Here is a 19,211-nt window from a genome sequence, read left to right as displayed (position 1 = left end):
AGATACATAGCTTTATTTGACATGTTTGTAGTTCCTTTACGGTCTTGATGTGATGATACTGATGAGATCATAAATTTTATGTCAGAAATGTATCCATACTCTTTATGGTAAAGTATCTATGTCTTTACATCTCTTGGTGTTCCATTAACAATAATCAATTCACAGTGATACAATTCAAATATTCTCTGGTTTACAACAGACGTTGACATCTCAGATTCTCAACTGAATTCCCAGAAAATGTACAATATGATGATGATATTCACATAAGCCAACCATACTAATCATAGGGAATGTACAGTATTTTTGTGATTGTCAACCCTACTGATGTGCTGCTGTGCACATTTTTCCCGTTGTTATCTGTTGTGACCTCATACCGCCCCCTTAATACGTTGCCCAAATGTTCAAATATGTGTAAAACCATTGAAAAAATGTTTTTGATCCCAACACCATTTTTTTAAAACAAAGTGACGGCCTCGGCTCGACCAAAGCTCAATCATATGTCGTGTAGTATTTACATATTTTCTCAGCCTGGCCTTGCAAACTACATGCAAGTGAGTTGTTACCATCATGTTATCAGTCTTTACCGTTAAGTGCAAGACAGCCAGTGTGTATGGACGCATTAAAAGAATCTCTGTTTTATCCTGTTTAGCAAAATAGTTTGTGATTACACTGTAAATACAACAATGTGTCCCGTCTTATACAAATTGGTTAACTTTCCTCATCTTCATCAATATGTTCTTACTATTTTCTATTAAGATACAATTAATTGCAGGGTGAAGAAAGCGATTTATTCATGTTTTTTTGAGTGACGCTGACTTAAAACCATCAAGCGACAACAAAGGAAGCGATGAAGAGCCGGAGGAAGCAGGTGTGAATGTGATCAGGGTGATTCTGTGACAGAAAGCACTGTGCTCAGTGAAACTCCCCCCGAAGGTGAGAAAAATATTTGCATAGATGTATAGCTGAATATTTTGGAAGTGTGAAACCTGTTTTTCGTTTACGTTTAACAGATGGTTGAAGCACTTACACGAGTAGGCTTACACTTGTTTTTTATTCAAGAAGCTGCATGATTTTAACAATAAATCAGATCGCTGTTCAAGTAAATACAACTGAGGAATTCTAAGTTGAAGGAAATGTCACAGAGGCAATGTTTTTGATCCTATATGGACTGACTTTGATACCTATTGCCGTGCTTTGAGCCCAGTTGTGGGCTACTTGTTTGTTTTCATTCATGTTTCTAGCTGTCTTCGAGCAGTAACTGTGGACTCCATGACCCTGTGCAGTCTATTCATTAACATTCAAGCTAGCTGGAGAATGACTAAGACATGAGAATGGAGCTTCTCTGAACCTGCTTTTGACAAAGTTTGAATGCACATGTCCCGGACGAAAAAAAAACTGCAGGATTGTTTGGCATGTTGCTCTCTCAAATTCACAACAACCGTGTGAACCTAGACCTGCTCCGTGAACTTAAAGGGGCACTATGTCGTTTTTGAGAAGACATTATACATGTTTATATTTACAATATTAATAAGGTAATGACACAGACTCCATAATTGAAAAAAAAAAAAGACGTTATCAGAGGAAAACAAGGTCCCAAGAACACTGTTTGATAGCTAGAAAGGTGGCAGGGTCCGCCACATGTTAGTGTGAATCTGTGTCGTACTTTAAGGTCAGTTTGTTTATTCAGTTTATTCAATCATGTGGCAACAAAGAGAGTCTGTTTATTTAGTTTCAGCCAATGACGATCTGTCGCTTCTTATAACATTTTCTTCACCCCCTAAAACCTACGCAGTGCACCTTTAACAGTATGACTCGCTCATTATCTGACCTCACAAAAAAATCTAAACAGATGCAGAAATGACGCAATATAAAACTATACAGAATTGTATCATGTGAATTTATCTTTTTTTGGTGTTTGTGTGTATGAGTAATCTCCTTTACACATTATTCTAACACATCCTTACTTAAGGCCAAGTCAGCTATATCTGGGAAATAACAACATTAATCACTTTTTTTTTTAATTTTTTCTATCTTACAATGATTTTCACTCGTAATGTAATCACAGTTGAGAAGTTGCACAAGAGCGTGTCACTCTTAGACATGTAAAGAAGTTATTTGTAATCGGACTCTTCGTCGTGACGTCGGAGGATGTGATTGGTGGGCGGCCCTGGTATATATCCGTCAGACTTCAATCCCACCTTCTCGCCAGTGGAATCATCTCAGCTTCTGCACCTTCAGGGCAGACGAGTACATAAAACAAGTGAGTACTTCTCCTTTTTTTCCCCTTCCCAATGCGGCTGTATCCTTATTACATACGAGCTCTGACTGCCATGTACGTGATGGTGTTGTACTTGTTGAGACGGTAGTTTGTCGGTTGAACCTTGAACGTTACAGTATGTTCTGGCCTGACTCCGTGTCATTTCTGCCCCTGCTCAGCTGTATGCCTACGTGGACTTAGCGAGCTAGTAGAACAAACTGTATGCTAACGTGAGCTCGCTAGCTAAAGGGGGCTACACTTCAACTTGTACTTTTTACGAACGTGTTAGTGTCGGCCGGTGTCTTTAAAAAAAATGACACGACACAAGTCTACGGGTGTGGCAGACAGTTTTAATGTTTAATCCAGTGTTAATGTCACTTAATGTCATTAGCTGGCTAAAGGTACAGCCTGAAGTTTATGTGTCTGAGTGAGCCGAGCTACATGTTAGCCGAGGAGCTACGTGTCACAGTCGCAGACCGTAGTCAAAGTTTTTAGCAAGTTTGCTAACTAGCAAGGGGTTTGAAGCTAGCGTTTTTAAATCCAGGCTACAGTGATTTTGCTGCTGGGGATCCCACCTCTTTCGAAGGGGCACATATATTTGCTAAACACCCGACGTTATCTGGGTGTCCACGACAGTTTAAAGAGTGTGAGTTTATCTCGATCTTCGGTGCATTTTTATGGTTGATCAGCGTTAGCCAACATGACGGCGGCTAGCATTAACTGTAATGTGTCGTTGGCAACTGTCAGCTAGTTAACTTGATATCGTGTTAGCTAGCACTCACACTAACCAGCTACTTAAATCCTTAATCTGGGATTTGTGGTATACAGTTCTATATGCTCGGAGTATGTTGTGCTGCAGCTAACGTTGGTGCAAGTTTAACTAGCTAACTTGTTAGCAGCTCATTAACATAAATGATCTCGTAGGGTGGATATTATGAAGCTACATTTCCTTAAGTTACGTTGGTCGATCGCCTTGTTTTTCTGACCGTGGAGCTCGTCATTGATGTAATAATGTAATAGTTGATGATCCCTAATGTCAAATCATAATTGTACTCGTGATATGGTAGTTTTAAGTGTTACTACTTTGCATCATTGTGTTGTAATTCAGATACATCATGGGAAGACATTACTCCTTCTGTTGACTGACTGCTGGTGGAGAAATTAGAAAACTGGCATCAGTTGTTTCAATAATGTTAATGCAGACAGGCCCTGGAATTACAACACCAAATACTCAAAGCAGGGGCTGGTAGGCTACACCCTATTCACCCTGTTTTTATAAATATCATACCCTTACTGATTATGTGCCCCTAATCAAATGGTAGATAATAACAGTTGCTGGATAAATAAACCTGCATCTATCATTCAGGAGGGAGAGGTAATTGGTGACACCAGTGGCAAAGTAAATCCAAATGTCTTAATGACTACGGGACCAAATTTGACCACCTTTTAGTAATGACAGCCTTTTTTTATAAGATACATTCACTGTGTAATTTCTGTGTGTGAGAGAGAAATGGCCCATTTACCTGGTTCACCCACAGCAGCTTCATCAGTTGCCAGGTTTGTCCTTCTGTCTGACAAGGCAGTGTCCAATTATAGAAGCCAGATGCTGGTGAAGGAGAGTGGGCTCCGATGGCACCTGTGCTGGACTGGAGTTCAGTGATGCGCTTCTTGTCAACTTTATTTGAATACCTCTTAATTTCGGGATGGTTTCAGTTGTCTGAGACGGCAGTACTTTGGCCTTCTGGCAGTATTCTCCCGAACCATGACTGTCAAAAAATATACAAGTCAGGCCTCAACAGCAGCTGCTTTTAACAGTCGGTGAAGTTTGACTTTGTATTTGCTGTCTGAAGTCTCCCATTTAATGACTCAGTATTTTTCGAAAAAAATGTCCTCTGTTGACCAATTAGTGGTTTGAGTTAATTGGATATGATACAAGGCTCATTTAGATATTATTGAGCATACATAACCCTGTACTAGTCACCCTGTGCAATGTTTTGAAAATTAGGCCCCTGAAATATGAATGTGTTAATCTTTGTTTATTTTTTAAAAAAAAAATCAGACCCCATGACTGATCTTGTTTCTTTGTGGTCCTCAGGCAAAAGCTGGCAGGCTGACGGGAACTTGCATCTTTACAGGACGGATTATCTGGTAACTGACCATTTAGCTGGTAAGTTCTTACAGTTATTAGCTTTGTAGGTACTGACACTAATACAGTCTTATGTAATTAGCAGCATGCTGTTGTGTTTACCCTCAATGTTATTCTTTCCACCCTCACCACAGCATTAAAGAGGCCTTGTAGTAATGAGGAATAGGGGTGGGTCCATATCTTTATGGCAATATATTTATACGTCTCTCATTCTTGCAATATGTGGATCGATACAGTGGTGCGAAATATCCACATTCTTCTCCAGAACTGTTCTGTCCTTTTTGGCTGTTTGGCCTTTTGACAGTTTATGGCTATTTTACATTAAGATGATTACAAGATTGGTTGGAGTGTGTGTGTGTGTGAGTGATAAAGTGGTTCTCAGCTGAGGCTTGATGTACTTTAACTTCTGTGAAACTGACACCACAATTTAGCACAGTAATGCATAATCCTCTCACTTTGCATTTGTAGGGGTATCTTGTATTCTTCACTTGGACAGATACAATCATGTATCATTAGATGTTTTTTTTGCAATGTATCGATTACACAGAATGGCGGGCAACATGCTGTGAATCGTATCATGAGTAACTCTCTGATTCCTCACCAGATTAATGAGGAATCATTTGGATTGCTGAGTAAAAATCTTTTGCACTTTTAACTTAGCAAATTAATTAGATTTGTTTACCTTTTCTAAATATATGCACATTTAGAGTAGTCCGTCGCACTTTGTGGTTTCATTCGTCGCTATAGCATAGTTTATTTGTCCTACAGGCTTTTGGCGAGCAAACATAGACCCATTTTCCATGGAGTTAAAGGTTTTTCTAAAAGAAATGTTTGAAACATCACTACAATTTCATAGTACCTGACGTCCCTTCCACATTGTGAGGGTATTCATCCAAGTTCAAGCAAGCGGCAACAAAGGACATTGTTTTGCGTCCAGTTTCTCAACACAGTCTAGTCCGGTGGAAGAAAAACATGTAACCAAGTTGGTTTGGCTTTAGTGTAGCTTAGTGTTTTGCACCTTCTCTTGCCACTAAAGTGTCAACAAAGTGGGGACGGCCTACCTCTTAAAATAAATCACTGTTGATACAACGTTGTCAACATTTCAGGATAATTAAATCTGTTTGAAAATCTTGTGCTTCTGTGACAGCAGTGTTATGCCATCCTCTTTTCGAAACATTCTTATTCATACCAATGCTTAAATGAAAGATATTCGCAGCCTTAAATTGGCAACAGGGTCTGCAAACAGTAATGAGTGCTGGGCAGAGCAGCAGCCTTAAGTTTATGAAGCCTGACAAGGAAGAGGCCAGTGAAAGGGTGATGTAAAATGTGTAGGGGAGGAAAACGGCTCGCTAAACGGACTACCACCATGTCAAAGATTGCATGGAAAAACTCTTGATATCAACAAGTTCTTTGTGACATCTGGATTCTCTCCATGCTTTCAGATACATTTCAGGCATGCTTGGGGGCAAAATCCAGTCTATAACAATTCACATTCCTTGCTTTTGTTGGCCTGAATTTAAGTTTCTCTGCCAGCCAGAAAAACAAAGGAGTGACTCCTGAAGGTGTATTGAGTTTCTTCATTGACAGTGAAGCTGAATCGAGCTTTAGTCAAAGGCTTGTTTATATCATTGGAGGACATATAATTGGTAATGGAACTAAGTCAGCACATCCGCATATATTTAACTGAGACATCAACATGGTTGTAGGGTTTCTTTTATAAATGTCATACTAGATGGGAAGATTGTCTTGGGTTTCTCTCTCGTAAAAAGTTACTCATGTTCAGGGAGCGTAGGTGGGGCATCTGAGCTTTCTGTTGGTGGAGAGTTACTTTAATCCTATCCAACGTGGATGCACAGGGGGGTCAGTGGGTTAAAACCCTTTTAACCTTGGAGCCTACTTACTTAGCTACACTTTGTGGAATTGCACAGGACAAAGACAAATGACAGTCAAACGGAAGACAAACTGGTTTCTTGTAGGAAGACACAACTATACTGTAGCTGAAGCCCACACCAGTATTTTCTTTTGTAGTGCCAAGGATAACCTCTTTAATCAGCCGTGCACAGCCCCGGCACACATCAACACAGTGATCACATGGTAATGTGACCACAAGTGTGATTATTCTGTGAGTGACATGCCTTGTTTTGATAAAGGTAGATTAGATAATGGCGGAAATCCCAAAGTCCACCTATGATAAGCTTGTGCACCATGCTAAACATGTGCATGTGACATCTCTGAGGGTTTTTTTTTTTTTTACCATTCACACAAAGGGCCTTATTTATTTAGATTGAGCTGTGTGTGTTTGCTAAATTCACTTTGTTAGATAAATACAGAACCAGTCATACCCCAATGTCATTGACAATGCTTATGTGAGAAACCTTTTTACAAACAATAACTGATTACATCCAAAAAGCGATTGCACATTATAGCTACACCAACATGTTGTAATGACAACAGAACAAGTAAGAGTGGTGATGTAAAGAATCAATCCATTATTACATGTGAGATTGCTGTATCGGTTAGCCTGACACTAAACATTCATAACCCTGTAAAATGTTTGTTTTATATCTATGTAGCAAGCAATAGTTACTGGCAATGATGATGTACCTAATGTCTTGTCAACTGTGAGTATTTCTAATTGCATATTTACAACTAGATAAGCAACAATCAGCAATGAAGTTCAGGAAGAAAGCATCCACAGGAATAGCTTAACAGGAGTTTATTACTCCAGTAATAATGTGACAAACTTTTTCTAACTAAACTTCCCCTACTAAGGACAAAAACTAGAGCCTCGACCAATGCCGGTTTTTGAGGCCGTTACCAATATTATGGGGATAAAAAATTGCAATATCGATATTGGCTGAAATAAACACCTTTTTTTGGCAATGATCCCTTTTTAATGTGGATATCAAACATATGGAATGCGGGCAGCATATTCAACGGATTAACAATAAACTTTATTTTCTAAAATGACTGAAACTGTAAACTTCACTGAGAACTCTGCCCCCCAAATGTTGTATTCTTGTAGGATCCCTTCAGTCTGAAGCTGATTGAGAGTTTTTTTTGTTTATTATGCTCCTGCTGTTACAATATTTCTGATGATAATGTGAATTGCTCTTCTCATCTCTGTTGCCAGACTTTAGAAAATGGGGATACAAATTTTATCCAGTTTCTTTATTTCATAGTCAGTTGCTTTAACAACCGATTATCGGTTAATCATCAATAATATATGATATACAGCTATTGGTCTTCTATATATTAGAAGACTGTTTGAACCACTCATTCAGATCTACATTTGATGCAAAATCAGTGTAGGCTACATTAGGGAATTAAAAAGGGAAACCATTTTATAGATGTGTACAAAATAATGACTTCATTCATATTGATTCAAATCTGGCCCAACAAAATCGAACCCATACTGAGGTCCAAAGGTATTAATATCAGTTTCTATAGAACGTCTGTTTGGATTTTCTAAAATTACAAATTACTTGTATTCTGATTAAATACATGTTCTTATACAAATATTTAGTGTTTTATTTTGATATACTTAATAGGCAAGTATTTGTAACAAGGAACTTTTTGATGTATTAATGCCCATCTCTGATTGTTGGTTAATGATTCAACAGATTAAAACTGTATTAACGACAATTAATTGATTAGTCATTAAGATCCTTTTTTCCCTTGCAGTGGCACACTCGGACTCTGTGTTAACGTGGGATTTTGACAATGAGCTCAGTCGCTGTACTTACGCAGGAAAGCTTCAATGAGCACCGCAGTGGGCTCTTGCCAGAGCAGAAGGGTGGTGAGTATTTGGATGTTTAAGACTTGCTTGATATGTTAACTGCACACTCACAGCCATAAGTGGATTATGTGTGGGTTTTTATTTTTTTTTAATTGTATTTGTTCTTATTCCAGCTGCTGTGGCAGGAACTGGTGCTCCTGGAGAGGAGGAGGAAGCCCTTCCTACCTACAAGGATGCCTTCCCACCTCTGCCTGAGAAGGCGGCCTCACCTGAGGGGACCCAGGAAACTGCCAACGCCTGGACATCCAAGCTCCGTCCTCTGAAGGCTTCTGTTATCACCCAGGTATAACAATTTTCAAAGCTAACACTGAGAGCATCTCTTGTGATGAGGCGTCATATTAGAAAGGTTCATAGTGTCGTTTGTGTTGTTTTTCCACTGGGAGATGGAAAGTAGAATGCTGGGAAAGCAAGCTATTTTAATTTTTTTTCTTTTTCGAGTGTGTCTCATGGGTTTTGAAAGTTCTATCATGGCAATCCTGATGTAACATTTGTTCTTCACATTAAATCTTTGTTTTTCTCCATGAACTAGGTTTTCCATGTGCCTCTAGAGGAGCGCAAGTACAAGGACATCAACCAGTTTGGGGAAGGAGACCAAGCGAAGGTCTGTGTGGACATCATGCACAAGACCGGAGCCCACCTCGAACTCTCCTTGGCAAAAGATCAGGGTCTCTCCATCATGGTTTCTGGAAAGTTGGATGCCGTGATGAAGGCCCGCAAGGAGATTGTGTCCCGACTGCAGACTCAGGTCAAGAAAGCTGCTTTGTTGATAACTAAATGAGGTATTTATAGTTGAGGACGGTGTTGCTTACTGTGCATTTGAACCCCAACAGGCTTCAGCTACTGTCGCCATCCCCAAGGAGCACCATCGTTTTGTCATCGGCAAAAATGGGGAGAAGCTTCAGGAGCTCGAGCTCAAGACTGCCACCAAAATCCAGATCCCACGACCTGACGACCTCAGCAACCAGATCAAGATCTCTGGTACCAAGGAGGGCCTGGAGAAGGCAAAGCATGAGATCCTGTTGATCTCTGCTGAACAGGTATGATGGCTCTGACAACTACCTTGCTTCACTGAGGCACAGTCCAGACATAACTGCTTAAGTGAAATTTGCATCGTCATCCCCTGCCTCTCCCCCTCTTTTAGGACAAGCGTGCTGTGGAGAGGGTGAACATTGACAAGGTGTTCCACCCATTCATCACCGGTGCCTACAATAAGCTGGTAGGTGAGATGATGCAGGAGACCGGCGCCCGCATTAATGTCCCCCCTCCAAGTGTGAACAAGACCGAGATTGTCATCACTGGGGAAAAGGAGCAGGTGGCCCTTGCTGTGGCTATGATCAAGAAGGTTTCTGAAGAGAAGGTATGCTACAAATCAAAATGTTGATACAGATCAGACTGATTTGCTGCAGTCAAAGGTTTCTGATCATCTACCCTTTATGTATTACAGAAGAAGAATGCCACCACCATTGCAGTGGAGGTGAAGAAATCTCAGCACAAGTATGTGATTGGCCCCAAGGGAAACACCCTGCAGGAGATCCTGGATAAAACTGGTGTGTCAGTTGAGATCCCACCTTCTGATAGCAGCTCAGAAACTGTCATCCTTCGTGGGGAGCCAGACCGTCTGGGTCAGGCCCTCACTGAAGTTTATGCCAAGGTGAGGAACGTTTTAAATGTTATTTTGTGATGATGTGGGACATTCATTAATGTTGTAAGAATAAAAAAGCAATGAGGTGTAAATTAAAACATTTTATTCCTTCGCAGGCAAACAGCTACAATGTTTCCTCGGTCTCAGCTCCTTCTTGGCTTCATCGTTTCATCATTGGCAAGAAGGGGCAGAACTTGGCCAAGATTACCCAACAAATGCCCAAGGTTTGTCAGATTTTTAATCTCATCTATATCACTTTAAATACTTTTTTTGAATGTATTTTGTAACTTGGGATTGTCGGGTATTTTGCATGCAGGTGCACATTGAGTTCACCGAGGGAGAAGACAGGATCACCCTGGAAGGTCCCACCAAAGACGTGCAGATGGTGCAGAGCCAGATCGAAGCTATTGTTACAGATTTGGTGAGTATTGAGCTCCCTATACTATCGTTTCTTGGACCTTGACCGGAGGCCTGCCAATCAAAAGAGCTCCTTTATTGTCATGTGCGGGGAAGATTTAGATTTGTTTAAAATGAGAACTTAAAGGTGTTTTATGATAACGCTTAGCCACTAAATGTTACATTCCATCTCACCTTTCTATTGTATTTATGAACAATGCCACTGGTCAACATGGAAACATCTGCCCCCTCAAGTGGTTGCCAGTTTGTTGCACTAGCTAGTGAATGTAAACATTGCTTATGATAGCTTGCAAACCTTGCTAATGCCAGCTAACATAACACTGCTAACACTAGTTAGCTAAAGTGAGGACAGTGTGCTCGGTGCATATTGTAGAAATCAGCCTTTGAAATAAAAAAAAATGGCAGCTACCAAGTATCGTGACTGCTGACAAAACACAGATGACACCCGATACCAATGACATTATACTATTGGCTCACACACCTTTTTAGAAGCCGGCATCAACTTCTAGAGATGAACAAAACAATGATTTTGGACCCGAACAAAGTTTTTAGATTTTCTTTAAAAACATTTGTATTCACAATCAAAATGTTTTTTGAGGAAAATATACTTTTTATTCTGCACCTTTCTACAAGCTCTGTAGATGTATTACTCAAAAATAATGATGGAGCCACACGAATGTTGTCAGTGTGACCTTTTTTAAAGTGGGATTTTATGGTCTGAGGCTCTACATAAGAAGATGCAGAGAATTGACCTTTTACAAAATCTTACAAGCTGAAGTCAATTTATTCAGTGATATTCATGTTTATGTCTCCTTCCATCTCAAAGGTAAGCCGCATGGACTATACAGAGATTAGCGTGGATCCCAAATTCCACAGACACCTGATTGGAAAAGGAGGAGTTAACAGTAAGTTCATTGTTGCTTTCTAAAGGCTGATCTACTGAATTTTAACAATGCAACAAAAACTTGATCTCCCTTTCAAACCACATATTTTATTTTTAAAAATATCTTTTTTTATTTTATAGTCAACCGCATCAAAGAGCTGCACAAGGTGACTGTCCGCATCCCCCCTGACAATGAGAAAAGCAACCTGATCCGTATCGAGGGGGATCCCCAGGGTGTGCAGGAAGCCAAGAAGGAGCTGCTTGAGCTTGCGTCACGCATGGTAAGGACAAACTTCAGTCCACAGCCAGGTTGCTACAAACTGGATCCTGATGTGCCGTCACTAATAATACTGTCTCTTGCAGGAGAACGAGCGTACAAAGGACCTGATCATCGAACAGCGTTTTCATAGAGCCATTATTGGCCAAAAAGGGGAAAAGATAAAAGAAGTGCGCGACAAATTCCCCGAGGTGAGTTGGACACTGTTGGTGACGGACAGCTTATGGCGGTGGTTTTTACTGTACTGAACCCATTAACCCCTTATACTCTATATTTCTTCCAGGTCATCATTAATTTCCCCGACCCTGCACAGAAAAGCGACATTGTTCAACTTAGGGGCCCACGAACTGAGGTGGAAAAATGCGCTAAGTTCATGCAGAAGATAGTGGCTGAGATGGTAAACCTTTACTTATATTTCATCTTAAATACTTTTGTCTGTTCAAAGATTGTTTTAATATGGCATTTATAGCCATGTAAGGACCAGTGTTAACTTTCAGATATCACTTTTCTCAGGTGGAGAACAGCTTCTCTGTCTCAGTCCCCATCTTCAAGCAGTTCCACAGAAACATCATTGGAAAAGGAGGATCAAACATTAAGAAGGTACTGTTCGTTTAACCAACTCAATATTCTTTTAAATGAAGTCTCCAGGCTTCCGCGGTTTGATTTGACGATTTGTTTTCTTTTGATAACGTAGATTCGGGAGGAAACTAACACTAAAATTGACCTGCCTGCTGAGAACAGCAACTCAGAGATGATTGTCATCACCGGAAAGAAGGCAAACTGTGAGGTTGCAAGAAATCGCATCCTGGCCATTCAGAAGGAGCTGGTAAGCATATGCATGCATGTATTTGACCTCTAATCAGACATATGTAGACCCATCTGCCAGAGCTTATACAGTGTCTCATTGTGTCCAGGCAAACATCTCAGAGATCGAGGTATCCATTCCCTCCAAGCTGCACAACTCCCTGATTGGGTCCAAGGGACGTTTTGTGCGCTCGATTATGGAAGAATGTGGCGGCGTGCACATCCACTTTCCCACCGAGGGCTCAGGGATTGATAAGGTCACCATCCGAGGCCCCGTCGAGGAGGTGGAAAAAGCCAAGCAGCAACTACTTGCTTTGGCAGAGGAGAAGGTTTGTATAAATGTTCTCCAGTGATCAAAAGCTGAACTTGTCTTGACCTCGCTAAACTGGCAGCCATTTGACAGGGGTATAGAGGGAGGGGTAAAAGGTCGAAGAGCTGGATACATCACCACATGCTGAGGACTTCTTTCAGCTGTCAGAGTAAAAACAGCAAGCTTGTGCAAAGCTAGTGTCAGAAGATTGAAATTTGTTTTGGTTGCTGCAGTTCTCTTTCTTGAGATTAAATCATGTTTAGCTTATTAAAAACTTTTGGGGGGTTCTGACTTTGAGTTAATGATGAAGGAATATTCCGTCTGCTTCAACTTTTGAAGTTAATGAGAGCATCTTTTGTGCTGACCTTTTTTATAATTGATGTTGACTTGTAAATGTTGTTCCCCAGCAAATAAAGAGCCACACTGCTGAGCTGCGCGCAAAGCCAGAATACCACAAGTTCCTCATCGGGAAAGGTGGCGGAAACATCCGCAAGGTTCGTGACAGCACTGGAGCAAGGATCATCTTCCCCACTGCGGATGACAAAGACCAGGAGCTCATCACTGTGATTGGCACTGAAGAAGCAGTGCAGGAGGCTCAGAAGGAGCTAGAGGAGCTAATCAAGAGTCTGGTAAGGCTCCAAATGACTTTTGAACATGGAATGATGAGGTCGGATAAGGTGAGGTTTTCATACAGATGTCTGATTTATTGAAATACTCCTTGATTACAGGACAACGTTGTTGAGGATAATATGAGCGTTGATCCAAAGCACCATCGCTACTTCGTGGCTCGCCGTGGCCAGGTCCTTCGGGACCTTGCAGATGAATACGGCGGTGTGATGGTTAGCTTCCCTCGCACAGGTTCTCAGAGCGAAAAGGTCACTCTCAAAGGAGCCAAAGAATGTGTGGAAGCAGCCAAAAAGCGCATGCTGGAGATTGTTGACGACTTGGTTAGTATATTTTTTTTTGTTTTGTTGTTTTTCTTTCCCTTCTCTTTTTTGTTTCTGAAATGTAACCATTGTACCTTCTTTTTTTCCTCCCACTTGAACATCATCTTTCTCAGGATGCTCAAGTGACCATTGAGTGCGTGATTGCTCAGAAGTTCCACCGTTCCATCATGGGTCCCAAGGGCTCACGCATCCAGCAGATCACCAGAGATCACAATGTACAGATCAAGTTCCCAGAACGTGAGGACCCACAAGGTAAGCGCAGGATCAACGTAAAGACAATTTCAGTTTTAGATGCACTGCATACTTGTGAACATCTGAAGAGGAGAAAAAAAACTAAACTTAAAGACAAAGCCAGCTTACCATTAGCCTTCATCTGCACTTCCAGACACTTATCGTGTGTGCACAAAGACGTCAACTGACTGGTGCCATTTGTAACGAGCTGAATTTCTATCTTTTGGTGCTGTTTGGTTGAACTCTGGAATCTTTATTCTGGAGAAAGTTGTTGTTGTTAAAAAAGCTTTATCGATTTAAAAGGACATTAAACTTTTTTTCCAAATCCAGATGCGATGGTCTTAGATTGACATGGCCATCAGTGCTGGAAAAAAAAAGTTATACTCGAAAGGTTGAATCGTGAATTTCGAGAATGATGACACCCCCAGCTTTCAAAATGGAATGGAATTTTTCTCAATCTTTGTCTGTTTGCTATTGTAGCAGCACCTCCTGCTGAGGCCCCTATTCAGGAGAATGGAGAGGCCAACGGTGAAGTGAAGGAGCCGGTCGATCCAAATGCACCTAAAAAGTGTGACGTGATTGTGATTTCTGGCCGTAAGGAGCGTTGCGAGGGTGCTGTGGAAGCACTGAAGGTATTGCATAAAGATATCATAAGAGAACTCGGTTCTATTTCTCAAAATCGCTGCTTCGTTCCCTAACTGTCTCTTTTCCTCAGGCTTTGGTTCCCGTCACTATTGAGGTGGAAGTGCCTTTTGAGCTTCATCGCTACATCATTGGACAGAAAGGAAGTGGAATTCGCAAGATGATGGATGAATTTGAGGTGTGTGATTTATTGATTTAGTGTTGGCACAGAGATGCACAGGGTTATTTTGTTTTGCTGCTGATTCACAGTGAGCTCAACCGTCTTCCTCCAGGTCAATATTCAAGTGCCTGCTCCTGATCAGCAGTCTGATAAAATCGCCATCACCGGCTTGGCCAATCACCTCGACCGCGCCAAAGAGGGCCTCTTGGAGCGCGTCAAAGAGCTGCAGGCCGAGCAGGAGGATCGGGTTAGTAGCCAGTGTATTCAGAGTTAATATCTGAGCTCTTTCTGGTGTCTGTGCGGTGTTTCAGTCTCCTAAGTTATCTCTGAGATTAACATAAAGGCCACCCTTATGATAACCTTGAATGAGGAAAAAGCTTTATTATTAACTTTTCCAGTGGTAGGTGAAGTGTCAAACTCATTAGAGTTGTAATCTGGAGCGTTGTTTACATCAACCCTTCTACAGGCACTCAGGAGCTTCAAGCTGACCATCACTGTGGACCCCAAGTATCACCCCAAAATCATTGGCCGCAAGGGTGCCATCATCACCAACATCCGAACTGAGCATGATGTTAACATCCAGTTCCCAGAGAAGAATGACGAAAACCAGGTATGATTTGTTTACTAGGGCTGTAGCGATACACTAATCTCACGATACGATACGATACACGATGTTCAGCTCACGATACGCTTCGATACACTTGCATCATTTTCTGAAAGATTTTAATAGGGACAGTGTGATTTTGGTGACATCTTGTGAGTGAATACGACAATACAACCATTGAATTAATTGTAGGGCTGGGTATCACCAGGTACCTTGCGATACAGTACCATCACAATATTTTGCCCTCGATAACGTTAATATCACGATACAGCGATTCTGCGATAATCGACATATTGCAAGAAATTTCACCCACGATACATCACGATATCTGTGTCACTGAAGAAATTCAGAATTTATTGACTGCACTGAATCCATTTCACAGGAATTACAAAACATTGTCAATCAATTTCACATGAATGACAGCCAAGTAAACAAAGAGTATATTGCACAGTGACTCTTCTTAACACACACACTGACTACAACTATCATTAAATATCTATATGTGTGGGTTTCAGAGCTACTTAAACCATTTTTTAAATTTTTTATTTGGTTGTATACCTATGTTTGAATAAAGATAAAGCTGTCCTCCGAAGAGGGGTGGTGGTGGTGGTTTTACATTTTTAAATATCGATATTTGGCACCAGTGTATCGATAACGTACCTCAAGATGAAATATCGCGATATATCGTAGTATCGATATTTTGGCACACCCCTATTGTTTACCGTCACCAAAAGTATTATTATGTGAGAATAAGATGTTTTTGTTTTTTTTTTCCCCCCAATAATTTATTCAATGTCATGTTCATGTTTCCTGCAAAGGATCAGATTACTATTACAGGGTATGAGCACAAAGCCATAGCAGCAAAAGAGGCCATCCAGCATATCGTGGATGAGCTTGAAGAGATGATCTCCGAGGACATCACCCTGGACAGCAGGGTTCATGCTCGCATTATCGGAGCCCGCGGCAAGGGCATCCGCAAGATCATGGATGAGTTTAAGGTGAGGCGGCCGAGAGGACAGGAGACGCCGTACAACACCAAGCTGAAACATGTCAACATTAAAACGTATGCTGTATCTTGATTGGTATCCATCTTTTATAGGTTGATCTCAGGTTTCCCCAGAGTGGAGCTGCAGACCCGAACCTCGTGACAGTCACAGGTCGCCCTGAGCTTGTGGATGAAGCCATCGACCACCTCCTTAACCTGGAAGAAGAATACGTAAGATGCCCCCCGCCTATGATGACTGTGTAAAACATGCCTGTTGCGTTGATGGCTTGCTAATCATGCTGAGACATTTTCTTGTGCCACCTCTTGTTAGATGGCAGATGTTGTGGAGAATGAGGCGAAGATGGCTTACATGAGGCCTCCTGGGGGCAGCGCTGCCTCCATGGATGAACAACGTGGCCCATCCAAAGGTTTCGTGGTGAGGGAGGCTCCTTGGACCACTGGCAATGAGAAGGTGAGCGTTCTCAACACAAGCCTGACACTGTTTGAAATTAGAATTTGTCACACCTTCGTCTCTTAATCCCTGTATTTTTTTTTATTTATTTATTTTCTATTTTTAGGCTCCTGATATGAGCAGCTCTGAAGATTTCCCAAGCTTCGGAGCCCCAGTGGCAACCAAGACCTCTCCCTGGGGACCCAAGCGCTTCTAAGCTGTGCTGCTACAGATGGGCCTGAACTTAACCGGACACAATCCTCCCCTCCATCGTCCCCCTTCTTGACCTGGACTGACCGCTGACCCTACAAGTCTTCATTTCTGAGAATGTCATCCTTCTCTGTCTACTTATCCTGGTCTGCCTTTGCAGATTCGTCAGTCTAAAAGTGCTTTTCAGATACTGTAATTGACTTGTGAGCTTTGTATCTGCATTAAATGATACTGTCTTACGCTAAAAAAAAAAAAAGAAATAATAATAATGTGACAGATGTTGCGGTTAAGTCCAGTCTGTACAAGACTGACATTTACGTGTGTATTAGACCTGACATTTCATTGTGGTTTGAACTGTTATACCAAATTCAACGGTGGCCAGACATCAGTTTTTTTGAGCTGCCCTTAGTTGCCTTCGCAGGGTGGGGGTAAAGGGATTGAATTACCGCTGGCGACATGTTAAGACATGATGCCTGACCAACGAGGGGCCAGCTGTTTCAGTAACCCACCCCCCCTCCTGCTTTACTCATGTAGCTGAGTGAAAATGTGTCTGTCGTTAGCCTCTCAAGCACACTGTAGTGGTTGTCCTCTGTCACATCTTTCCATTTGCTTAGTTGTGCTTCTGTGAATATGGTCAAGTAGTGGCACGTACCTTGTAGCCTTATGAATTGGTAAACTTAACTAAAGGGGAGGGGGGGGGGGAGACGTGGTTTTCAGCCACTGCAGAATGGCAACCCGTTCTAACTGCCAGATGCTCGGAGATCACGCCAGAACTAAACTTCTCTACAACACTAGGCCTAGAGCTCCAACGCATCGAACCTCACACTAACTGTTGAATGAACTCTTTTGACATTCAAAAGTAAATCACTCTACAACAAACTCTTATGACTGTGTTTGTGAGCAAAACAGCAGACCATCTCGTGCCAACTATCTGTCTAGTGATGTCCTGTGTTACTCATCCTCTGTAATGGGTCAGTGTCCAGTCCCTTTGTCTTCCAGTTGCTATGCAGATTGTTCTGTTTAAATAGCAATGGCCCTTTTTATCAGCCTTACTACTAGAAAGATACAAACCAGGTAGAGATGGTGTCTAGGTGCATTTTTAATGGACAGCTGGAAGGTATGCTTATTGTTCCGTTGAAAGCTCGTGGAATATTTCACCCCCAGTTATTGTAATTAGTTTAATTTCGCCTGAGGAGTGCAGATTTTAGCTCGCTAGCTGCTAATTCAACATCTAGCATCAGCCTACCTTGGTTTATATCCTCCTAGCATCGAATGAAAGATTATGCAAATACCATTGAAGTGAACGGTTATGGATGACACTGGAAAAGAAATTGTCCAAAAAGTCAATAAAAATTGAAAATCTCTTGCGCACTTGTCGGCGTCTTTTGTCAAGAGCAAATTAGTCTTTTGCTCGAGGAATGTGACACGACTGGTGTAACTGGCTCATCACAAAGCTGATGCAGCTGTGGCTTGATACTGTTTTGACGTAAATGGTGTTCAAAGGTTTTCATGACAGTCTTTTGTTACTTAATGGCCCGAGGCGCTAGGTGCTACAGGAGAAGTCATTATGATAATCCACTCGTGAGACTCTGGGTTGTCTTGTCTAGAGACCATCTCGGTCCCAGTGGCTGAACCAAGTCTAAGAGATTTAAACAAAAATGGTAAAATATGAATTTAAAGTTGGCCTCGAACTTTATTGTTTTACATGAGAAATATTGTGAGACAAACACTAATATTAGAGAAGAAATGAACAGTGACTATTTTGCAATTTTCCTTTTATAAATGACTTTACAATTAACTAATTATTATTAAAAATAGTTGCTGGTTCACTTTCTGTTGACTATCAATGAATTGCAATTGGCTCTAAATGAAATTGTTAAATGTTCTATAACTTATTTCTTTAGATGTCAGGTTTGACTTCTGAACCACACTGCCGCTAAAATTAGTGTTTAGGTTGAGATGTAAGAGTTAAATTGACGAGCCCTCTTACACCGTGAAAGTGAACGTTGTAGGCTCTTATACACTATAAGGTTCACTTTGGCCTGCCAGGTGTTTCTAGCAAAATTAAATGTATATAATCATGATTTATAATAAATGTTAATGCTGTTTAATCTAGTGTTTTTTCTTTAGCTAGAAATGCTCTTTTATTACGTAGGATATTTAATTATTTATTTATTTTAGAGCCCAAAAGATACTAAACTTAAAGTAAACAAAACATTTCGTCTAACGATATATGCAACAATCTGGTGGTTATTGAACACTCGTGAATAAGATTTGTAACGTCAGGATATCTTAAAGTTTAACTATTAACTTTGTAGCCTAAAATAACATGTGCTGAAACAGTAAACCTCAATGGGAATTTAGTGATCAAGCATCTTTTTTTGCATCATGATTAAAAAGACAAACATTTTCTTCATTGCTGCATATCTGGCAACATATAATGTGA

At 41.0% G+C, this 19,211-nt stretch overlaps 1 protein-coding gene across 1 annotated transcript; it reads left to right on the top strand.

The window, feature by feature from the left end:
* The first annotated feature begins 2,128 nt into the window (after positions 1-2,128).
* Positions 2,129-18,132, top strand: hdlbpa (high density lipoprotein binding protein a). Its single transcript, XM_030433015.1, has 28 exons — positions 2,129-2,260; positions 4,353-4,424; positions 8,088-8,202; positions 8,316-8,485; positions 8,732-8,947; positions 9,033-9,239; positions 9,344-9,559; positions 9,647-9,853; positions 9,961-10,068; positions 10,161-10,265; positions 11,088-11,166; positions 11,286-11,425; positions 11,508-11,612; positions 11,705-11,818; positions 11,935-12,021; positions 12,116-12,247; positions 12,336-12,554; positions 12,943-13,164; positions 13,264-13,482; positions 13,596-13,734; positions 14,194-14,345; positions 14,429-14,533; positions 14,628-14,762; positions 14,982-15,125; positions 15,938-16,117; positions 16,219-16,335; positions 16,436-16,576; positions 16,683-18,132. Exons 3-28 carry the CDS (start codon positions 8,127-8,129, stop codon positions 16,770-16,772), a joined length of 3,825 nt encoding a protein of 1,274 aa, XP_030288875.1. The 5' UTR covers positions 2,129-2,260; positions 4,353-4,424; positions 8,088-8,126; the 3' UTR covers positions 16,773-18,132.
* Positions 18,133-19,211: the final 1,079 nt, after the last annotated feature.

This window comes from Sparus aurata, chromosome 11 (assembly GCF_900880675.1).
Source record: "Sparus aurata chromosome 11, fSpaAur1.1, whole genome shotgun sequence".
Lineage (NCBI taxonomy): Eukaryota > Metazoa > Chordata > Actinopteri > Spariformes > Sparidae > Sparus > Sparus aurata.
The sequence above is the reverse complement of the archived record's forward strand: the minus strand, read 5'-3'. Positions and strand labels throughout refer to the sequence as shown.